This window comes from Oncorhynchus mykiss, chromosome Y (genome assembly GCF_013265735.2).
Source record: "Oncorhynchus mykiss isolate Arlee chromosome Y, USDA_OmykA_1.1, whole genome shotgun sequence".
Classification (NCBI taxonomy): Eukaryota; Metazoa; Chordata; class Actinopteri; order Salmoniformes; family Salmonidae; genus Oncorhynchus; species Oncorhynchus mykiss.
The window spans coordinates 38,084,685-38,095,491 of NC_048593.1; the positions used below are offsets into that span (position 1 = coordinate 38,084,685).

General features: G+C 47.7%; 1 protein-coding gene across 1 annotated transcript; it reads left to right on the plus strand.

Annotated features, from left to right (window-relative positions):
• Nucleotides 1-833: 833 nt before the first annotated feature.
• Nucleotides 834-8,243, plus strand: LOC110509457 (reticulon-4 receptor-like 1; the record flags this gene model as incomplete). The annotated part of the gene is made up of 5 exons (XM_021590342.2): nt 834-1,064; nt 2,364-2,648; nt 4,605-4,714; nt 4,804-5,008; nt 5,518-8,243. Coding segments are annotated over 5 exons (1,461 nt in total), but the record flags the coding sequence as incomplete, so codon positions are not given.
• Between the last annotated feature and the right edge of the window lie 2,564 nt (nt 8,244-10,807).

Here is a 10,807-nt window from a genome sequence, read left to right on the forward strand (position 1 = left end):
GCCTCAAAGCGAGCAAAGAAGTGATTTAGCTCGTCTGGTAGCCTCGTGTCACTGGGCAGCTCTCGGCTGTGCTTCCCTTTGTAGTCTGTAACAGTTTGTTAGCCCTGCCACATCCGACGAGTATCGGAGCCGGTGTAGTACGATTCAATCTTAGTCCTGTATTAATGCTTTGCCTGTTTGACAGTTCGTCAGTCACCCCCTGTATATAGCCTCGTTAATTGTTATGTAAATATCTTGTGTTACTTATTTGATTTTATTAAACTTTTAGTTCACTTAGTAAATATTTTTTTAAACTCTACTTCTTGAACTGCATTGTTGGTTAAGGGCTTGTAAGTAAGCATTTCACGTTAAGGTCTACACCTGATGTATTTGGCACATCTGACAAATACAATTTGATAAAATTTAATTTTAGCACTTGGTGACCTATAGCAACACATATTCTCCAGATACTGACAGTTAGCACTTGGTGGCCTATAGCGGCACCCTAATAGAAGCGGCTTCAGATGAGGCAGGTGTACCTGTGTAACGTATGTGAAACGGCTAGCTTAGTTAGCGGTGGTACGCGCTAAATAGCGTTTCAATCGGTGACGTCACTTGCTCTGAGACCTTGAAGTAGTAGTTCCCCTTGCTCTGCAAGGGCCGCGGCTTTTGTGGAGCGATGGGTAACGATGCTTCGTGGGTGACTGTTGTTGATGTGTGCAGAGGGTCCCTGGTTCGCGCCCGGGTATGGGCGAGGGGACGGTCTAAAGTTATACTGTTACACCTGCAACCACAGCACTTCTACTTAATTTGTCCTGAGATCCTCTCTGAGCTTTACAGGAATATGGCTCTGAATATACACAACAATACCTCTTTACTTCTCTCTCTCTCTCTCCTCTCTTCCTCTTTCAGGTTGTGGTGGTGTAGGTGTCCTCCTTGTCCTATGTGGGTGGTTGAAGCTCTCCTCTCCCTGTCCCAGAGACTGTATCTGCTACACCTCTCCCAGCACCGTGTCCTGTCAGGCGCATAACTTTCTGTCTGTCCCAGAGGAGATCCCAGCCCAGAGCGAGAGGGTCTTCCTGCAGGTAAGAGCCAGTAGATTACTCAGCCTCCTGTAGTCCAGAAAATTTGGGGGGGGGGGGGGGATATTTTATGCACATTTATGCGAATGTATTTAGTTATAGTTTATAAAAATGTTAAATCATTTGATAACATGAATATTTTAAAGTTGGTTTTGTAGCTTAATTGAGTGCCTTGAACTTATTTTTGGAATAGTTTTGTCCGGAGCCATATATTTAGATACTGAATATTGTTTTCATTCTAGTCATTCATTTACATAGCATTATTGAAATATTCCCCAAGTAATGGTAATAATACACATTGTATTATGTTAGATAGAGCATTGATTCCGCCTGCACTGATCTGTCTTGTATCTCGCAAAGGGTCATGGTGATAGATCAAAGAAATCCGGCTACAACGTGCTGTCTAAAACAGTACCTAGGTGACATTGTCTGTCTAACCCATTTCTGCCTCAAAAACAGTCTGAATGTATCTCAGCTAAAACAATACGTGTCAATAATGTTGCTGTTTTTGTCGTGAGGACGTTTTGTGATTCACAGAGCAGTATTTCTGTTTGACAACAGGCACGAAAGCTAACATAAATGTGTCCAATATTAGCTTGCTAGCTGTGCCAGTCACTGAAAGGATGCTGCTAACCAACCAGCTACCTACTTAGTGCTGCACACACAATATTGGATGCTTCCTACAAAAGTTAGCTAGCAAACTACTAGTAGTGCTAAAGCTAACATTTTTTGTTTTAATGAAGCAGCTGTTCAGCCACGAGTCATTGTAGTAGCCTCACTGAGGATTTATACTATACAAGCAGCACTCGACAAGCCACGCTAGTCTCACCCTCATGTGGGTGCTAACAAGCTAGCAAACAAGCTAAGTAGTGCTACGTATCAACAGCCATTGTTAGCCAATCCAGTACTGGTTCGAAGCTATGGTGAGCTTCGATTGGTCACATGTGTCACGATATCGCATTCAGCTTTCTCCAAATTTAGTCCCACCCTGTTCAACTTCTCTCACTTTCCTTCCATTGAAAGTTGAATGGCTTTTGATATTTTACTATGCGATGCCTTCCTAGTAGAAACGGGTCATGAGGTTACTCAGCTGACCCAATGATGCAAAGATAGAAGTTAGTGATGGCTGAGGAACATGCTGACTTGCGGACTGAATATCTGATAACAGTCCACTCTGGTTTTGTCTAATAATAACAACCAATGTTCCAATCAGTCAATACCAGTTTCCAAAGAGCACCTGATCTGCCACACCCAGACCCTAAGCATCCATTGTTATTCTCTTTCCTTCCTCCATTCTTCCAGAACAACAAGATCCAGCGTCTGCTGCGAGGCCACTTCAGCCCCACCACGGCCATGCTGTGGCTTTACTCCAACAACATCTCCTATATCCAGGCCTCCACCTTTCACGGCTTTGCCCGCCTGGAGGAGCTGGACCTGGGGGACAATCGTCACCTGAGGGCCCTGGCTTCAGATACCTTCCAGGGGCTAGGCCGGCTACACGCCCTGCACCTCTACCACTGTGGTCTTCTCAGCCTGCCATCTGGGATATTCGAGGGGCTCAGCAGCCTGCAGTACCTCTATCTACAGGTAGGGGAATAGAATAGAAATTGTAGTTATATTAGATACCTATTAGATACCTACACACATCTTGGGTACAGTGAGAAGCCAGCATGTGTAGGCAACAATAATGTGGTGAACACAAGCCTCCCTGATCTCACGTCCTTCTTACAGAGTTGTATATTTGACTTATAGGCCTACAGATATTAGATCTTAATTTGACCAGTTTCGTTGCAGGAGTAAGATAATCCTGCAGCAGGAGGCTTTGATTATTCACAAAAAAGTGATTTCTAATGGAACATTTGTTTTGATAGGCTACGGTAGAGTATACTTTAGGTGTGAGATCTAGTGATAGAAATATAGCTGCGGGTTTTCAGTCAATTTATGTTACTACTAGTGAACTTTCGATTTTCCAGCCTATTCTAAAATGGATTAAATAGGTTCCTTTTTCCACGCATCAATCTACACACAATACCCCATAATGACAAAGCAAAAACAAGTTTGTAGAAATTTTTGCAAATTTGCACATTTACATAAGTATTCAGACCCTTTACTCAGTACTTTGTTGAAACACCTTTGGCATCGATCACAGCTTTGAGTCTTCTTGGGTATGACGCTACAAGCTTGGCACACCTTTATTTGGGGAGTTTCTCTCATTCTTCTCTGCAGATCCTCTCAAGCTCTGTAAGGTTGGATGGGGAGCGGTGCTGCACAGCTATTTTCAGGTCTCTCCAAAGATGTTCGATCGGGTTCAAGTCCGGGCTCTTGCTGGGCCACTCAAGGACATTCAGAGGCTTGTCACGAAGCCACTCATGCGTTGTCTTGGCAGTGTGCTTAGAGTTGTTGTCCTATTGGAAGGCGAACCTTAGCCCCAGTCAGAGGTCCTAAGCACTCTGGAGCAGGTTTTCCTCAAGGGTTTCTCTGTACTTTGCTCCGTTCATCTTTCCCTCAATCCTGACTTGTCTTCCAGTCTCTGCAATTGAAAAACATCCCCACAGCATGATGCTGCCACCACCATGCTTCACCATAGGTATGGTAGCAGGTTTCCTCCAGACAGGACGTTTGGTGTTCAGGCCAAAGAGTTTAATCTTGGTTTCATCAGACCAGAGAATCTTATTTCTCATGGTCTGAGAGTCCTTTGGGTGCCTTTTGGGAAACTCCAAGCGAGCTGTCATGTGCAGAGATGGTTGTCCTTCTTGAAGGTTCTCCCATCTCCACACAGGAAGTCTGGAGCTTTTTCAGAATGACCATCGAGTTCTTGGTTATCTCCTTGACGAATGCCCTTCTCCAATGACTGCTCAGTTTGGCCGGGCGGCCAGCTCTAAGAAGAGTCTTGCTGGTTCCAAAATTGTTCCATTGAAGAAGGATGGAGGCCACTGTGTTCTTGGGGACCTTCAATAATGCTGAACTGTTTTGGTTCCCTTCCCGAGATCTGTGCCTTGACACAATCCTGTCTTGGAGCTCTACGGACAATTCCTTTAACCTCATGGCTTTGTTTTTGCGCTAACATGCACTGTCAACTGTGGGACCTTATATAGACAGGTGTGTGCCTTTCCAAATCATGTCCAATCAATTGAATTTACCACAGGTGGACTCCAATCAAGTTGTAGAAACATCTCAAGGATGATTCATGGAAACAGGATGCACCTGAGCTCAATTTCGAGTCTCACAGCAAAGGGTCTGAATACTTATGTAAAGAAGGTATTTCTGTTTTTGCTTTTAATACATTTAGAAAAATGTATAAAAACCCTATTTTTGCATTGTTATTATGGGGTATTGTGTGTAGATTGATATGGGGGGGATAAATGTAATCCATTTTAGAATATGGCTGTAACATAACAAAATGTGGACAATGTCAAGGGGTCTGAATACTTTCCGAATGCACCGTACAGTATATCTCCGAACTTCTCTCTTCTTCCATCTCTCTCCTTCATTATCTGCCCCTCTCCCTCTATCCACTATCCCCCCTCTCCTCCCCCTCCCCAGGACAACCAGTTGGAGTTCCTGGAGGATGATCTGTTTGTTGACCTGCTGAACCTCAGCCACCTCTTCCTCCATGGCAATAGGCTATGGTCTCTCCACCAGAACACCTTCAGGTGAGACACACCTTTTTGATCGATTGATTGATTTAGCAGTGCTACATCGTCCAAAAGATCACCCTATGGATTGACTGCTGTCCCTCCAGGGGTCTGGGGGTGCTGGACCGTCTCTTGCTGCACCAGAACCGTCTGCAGTGGGTCCACCGTCTGGCCTTCCACGACCTGCATCGCCTCACCACCCTCTACCTGTTCAACAACTCTCTGACTGAGCTGTCTGGGGCCTGCCTGGCTCTGTTGCCTGCTCTAGAGTACCTCAGACTCAACGACAACCTTTGGGAGTGTGACTGCAAGGTCGGGACACAGTTCAAACACATCTCAAAACACACCTTCAAAAGACAAACCTCAAAACACACCTTCAAAACACACCTTCAAAAGACAAACCTCAAAACACACCTTCAAAACACACCTTCAAAAAACACACCTCCAACACCACACACCTCTTTCAGCTAGTCTTCCGACTCAAGCCAAATGTTCATTTAGGCCAGGTTTCACGCTTCACATTTAAAGGTGATTTTCAATTGAGCTGAATGCGATCTCTGAACAGAGAAACATTGCCTTGAAAAGGTGCATTATTACCAATGCTCAACAACACGCCTCGGATTGAATCCCGAACTAAGTGAACATTTTATTGACATCAGTGCATGACTAAGCAAAATTCGACTGAAGGCGAAGCTAAGATTTTCTCCAAAGGTGCACTGCACTATTAACAATGTGACTATGTATCCCAGGATTAATGCAATGTGTCCTTGGGAGTTGTGAAAGGCATCTCATATAAATGTGTTATTATTCTTATCATCCAGGCCCTGCCGCTGTGGGCTTGGCTGCGGAGGTTCCGGGGCTCCACGTCGTCTCTGGGTTGCGTCTCTCCTCCAGAGCTTCAGGGCCGGGACCTGAAGGAGCTGAGGAAAGAGGAACTACCCAGCTGTTCAGCAGGAGAAACCCAGGGAGGAGGTGTCATAGGCGGGGAGGCCGAGCTGGGGGAGTCCCTGAAGAAAGAGGAGGACCATCGACTCCATCACAGGAACCACAGGCACCGCCATAACCACCACCAGCACCCACACCTCCCACACGGGGATCAGCACAACGGGGACCTGTCCCCCTCGCCCCTACCCCTGCCCAGGCCGCCCAAGGGGAGCCGCAGGAACTGTACCCGCAACAGGGGGCGTAAGGGAAAGGGAGGGGGTCAGGGGGGCTTGAATGAGGTGCAGACACTGAGGGAGGGGGAGGAGAAGGACAACGCCCCTGGAGGGGGTAAACACGACCCCTCTGCCCCCACTCGCAGGAGGAACAAGTGTGTCCCTAGGACTTCAGTTGGACCGCCGAGCGGGGTCAAGAGAGCCAATAGTAATGCAGCGTCCTGCTCCACTGGGACTTTTCTCTGTGTCCTATTGGCTGGGCTGCTGTCACTCACTGCTGTGATCCTCCTCTGAGACTGAAAGGAGAGTGCTTTATATCAACCCCTACAATACAGTACACACTCCTCTGAATGTCAGACCCACTCTGGCTCCTGCACTGAGGTGTGTGTGTGTGTGTGTGTGTGTGTGTGTGTGTGTGTGTGTGTGTGTGTGTGTGTGTGTGTGTGTGTGTGTGTGTGTGTGTGTGTGTGTGTGTGTGTGTGTGTGTGTGTGTCTGTGTGTCTGTGTGTGTCTGTGTGTCTGTGTGTGTGTGTGTGTGTGTGTGTGTGTGTGTGTGTGTGTGTGTGTGTGTGCGTATGTGTGTGTTTAAATGTACTCTGTGTACCTGTAACATATGGCAGGGAAGTTCTTTGGGAGTCATAACTGAAACGTAACAGGTTATCTGTCGCTATGATGTCATAAGGGGGAGTATGATGTCATAAGGGGGAGTAACAGTCTGTCACATCCAGAGTTCTGATTGTGTGGTTGATCAAATGAACTGATGATTTAAGAATACACCTACTGCTACAGCCATATCACCTGAAAGGATACCTCAGCACAGACATATGATAAGATGACCCTGACACAGGTTGTTGCCAAACTGTATAAACATCCTTAAAAACACGAATCCACTGGCTTCTGTAATCCTGTGTTTGTAACCCATGTAAGTACAGTGTGGTTTGTGTGAACAGTCTCCATGTCTGTCTTCCCACTTTAAAACAAGCCAGAAAGAGGAGAGTGAGAATTATGGAATGAGTATATGGAACCCTAGCTGTCCAATGAAGGGTTGAGAGAATGGAAAAACTCCTGCTTTAGATGCAGTCCTCACTCTGGAGATTTCTGAACTAAATGATGGACCTGAAAGACTGAAAATGAAACACTCTGATTCTACTGAACTGCTGCTATGTCTGAGGAGAGAGAGCTCTGGAACTCTCCTCGTCATTCTGGAACCTTCAATGTTCTGAAATCTTCATGGTTCTGGAACCTTTTTCAATGTTCTGAAACCTTCATGGTTCTGGAGTCTTCTTCAGGATTTGGAACACACAAAAACATGTAATGGAGAGGTGATACAGGGACAGAGGTGACAGAGCGCCCTCAGCGCTCCTTGAGGACCGGAGAGGTAATAACACCTTCCCAGCCGAGCACAGTCCTGTCCAGTCCTACACTCGGGGCTCCATTCAATCCGTCCAGCTGAAATTCAGCGCTATATTTCGATTTAAGTTTAAAGGCAATGTTAATACATTTATGGAGACTGCATTCATGGTAAACACTGCATATGTTGTCTCAATCAGAAATGTCTTTACATTTCAAGCGTGCTATAGCGCTGAACTTCAGCGATACAGATTGATTTGAGACATCACCTACAGTACCTAGCTGTCCCCACACTGACTGACCTCCCCTGTAGTAGTGTACCACAACCCTGATCCTGGGGAGATACAACCCTGGTCCTGTGGAGATACAACCCTGGTCCTGGTTGAGCTACAACCCTGATCCTGGGGAGATACAACCCTGGTCCTGGGGAGATACAACCCTTGTCCTGGAGAGCTACAACCCTGATCCCGGGGAGATACAACCCTGGTCCTGGGGAGATACAACCCTTGTCCTGGAGAGCTACAACCCTGGTCCTGGAGAGATACAACCCTGGTCCTGGTTGAGCTACAACCCTGATCCTGGGGAGATACAACCCTGGTCCTGGGGAGATACAACCCTTGTCCTGGAGAGCTACAACCCTGGTCCTGGGGAGATACAACGCTGATCCTGGGGAGATACAACCCTGGTCCTGGGGAGATACAAATGGTATAGGTATTTGTTCTAGCCCAGCTCAAACAAACCTAATTAAACTAATCCTGTATTTCTCAATCTATTCCTGAGGGACTAACGGGGTGTGCCTGGAATGAAACTGTACACCCCCTGCTGAGAGTCTAGGACTTGGGTTGGTGGCGGCTGCAGGAGACATATTTGTACAGCTGTGAAACCTTGAGATGATGCTGTAAAATGACAGTTGTGTCCTTTCGTTCATGTGAGGTTGAATTTTGTAACCACAGAGAAACTGGCACAGTCCTGTCTGTCTGTCTGTCTGTCTGTCTGTCTGTCTGTCTGTCTGTCCTTCTGTCTGTCTGTCCTTCCCTCTGTCCCTCCAACACTCCCTCTGTCCCTCCAACACTCCCTCTGTCCCACCAACACTCCTTCCCTCTGTCCCACCAACACTCCTTCCCTCTGTCCCACCAACACTCCTTCCCTCTGTCCCACCAACACTCCTTCCCTCTGTCCCACCAACACTCCCTCTGTCCCACCAAAACTCCCTCCCTCTGTCCCACCAACACTCCTTCCCTCTGTCCCACCAACACTCCCTCTGTCCCACCAACACTCCTTCCCTCTGTCCCACCAACACTCCTTCCCTCTGTCCCACCAACACTCCCTCTGTCCCAACAACACTCCCTCCCTCTGTCCCACCAACACTCCCTCTGTCCCACCAACACTCCCTCTGTCCCACCAACACTCCTTCCCTCTGTCCCACCAACACTCCTTCCCTCTGTCCCACCAACACTCCTTCCCTCTGTCCCACCAACACTCCTTCCTTCTGTCCCACCAACACTCCTTCCCCCTGTCCCACCAACACTCCCTCTGTCCCACCAACACTCCCTCTGTCCCACCAACACTCCTTCCCTCTGTCCCACCAACACTCCTTCCCTCTGTCCCACCAACACTCCTTCCCCCTGTCCCACCAACACTCCCTCTGTCCCACCAACACTCCTTCCCTCTGTCCCACCAACACTCCTTCCCTCTGTCCCACCAACACTCCCTCTGTCCCACCAACACTCCCTCTGTCCCACCAACACTCCTTCCCTCTGTCCCACCAACACTCCCTCTGTCCCACCAACACTCCCTCTGTCCCACCAACACTCCTTCCCTCTGTCCCACCAACACTCCCTCTGTCCCACCAACACTCCCTCTGTCCCACCAACACTCACTCTGTCCCACCAACACTCCCTCTGTCCCACCAACACTCCTTCCCTCTGTCCCACCAACACTCCTTCCCTCTGTCCCACCAACACTCCTTCCCGCTGTCCCACCAACACTCCCTCTGTCCCACCAACACTCCCTCTGTCCCACCAACACTCCCTCTGTCCCACCAACACTCCCTCTGTCCCACCAACACTCCCTCTGTCCCACCAACACTCCTTCCCTCTGTCCCACCAACACTCCCTCTGTCCCACCAACACTCCCTCTGTCCCACCAATACTCCTTCCCTCTGTCCCACCAACACTCCCTCTGTCCCACCAACACTCCCTCTGTCCCACCAACACTCCCTCTGTCCCACCAACACTCCTTCTCTCTGTCCCACCAACACTCCCTCTGTCCCACCAACACTCCTTCCCTCTGTCCCACCAACACTCCTTCCCTCATTCCTTCCGTCATTCCCTCCCTCATTTCCTCCCTCATTTCCTCCCACTGTCTGACCCAGATGTTTTGTATGTGGTTATAGAATTACACCAGACTCAAAAGTTGTTTATAAACTACATTAAAAATAAGTGTCCTCATATCACTGAGGTGGACTATTTGTGTGTGTGTGTGTGTGTGTGTGTGTGTGTGTGTGTGTGTGTGTGTGTGTGTGTGTGTGTGTGTGTGTGTGTGTGTGTGTGTGTGTGTGTGTGTGTGTGTGTGTGTGTGTGTGTGTGCGCGTGTGCATGCGTGCGTGCGTGTGCGTGTGTGTGTGTGTGATTTCTGTTTTATTTAATGTTGGACTTACAGAAAGAAGACAAGAGTGAGTGATAAGTTAAAGAGGACATTGAGGAATGAGCAGAATTTAGGATAGAGTCTGAAATGTAATGAGATAAGGGAAATAACAAAGCTGAATATGCATACAGAGATAAACACACACACACACACAGGATAATTGTTTACCTCCTTCATGGCCTAGTTCTTTGCAGAAAAGCAGTGTGGGCTTGTCTTATTAACGATCCACTTGTCATGTGCCTCTCTCTCGCTCTCTCGCTAGTTACATGGAGGGAGCGAGAGATGTATAAGCAGATGGATGCAGGCCGGAGGAAGAAAATGACATGTCTGAAATAGCCGTAGTTGAGTGAATATTTATATGCACATGTTCTACTCCACAGTCAGAGGCCAAATACATATCTATGTGTGTCCCTTAGGAGCAGAGAGAGAGGGAGAGGGAGAGGGAGAGAGAGGGAGAGGGAGAGAAAGAGAGAGAGAGAGAGAGAGAGACAGAGAGAGAGAGAGAGAGCAAGCGAGAGAGACAGAGAGAGAGAGGGAGAGGGAGAGAGAGAGAGGGAGAGGGAGAGAAAGAGAGAGAGAGAGAGAGAGAGAGAGAGAGAGAGAGACAGAGAGAGAGAGAAAGAGAGAGAGAGAGAGAGAGAGACATCAATGTTCCATTGGGACGCAGGATAAAATAAAAGTTAGAGAAAGCGAGAGAGAGAGAAACATCAAGAAGAAGCTTGAAGACATGGGAGAAGTCATCTGAAATATCTTAAGCATATCCCTCTCCTCTCCCAAGGGACTGCTAAAATTAAACACACACACAGACACAAAATACGTGAAATACACGAGCGCTCAGCCACCCAGCCCCAGGTCCGAGAATTAGCATACTATTCAATAGTGAAGCGGGAGACATACAGTACCAGTCAAAAGTTTGGACACACCTACTCAATCAAGGGTTTTTCTTTATTTTTAATAT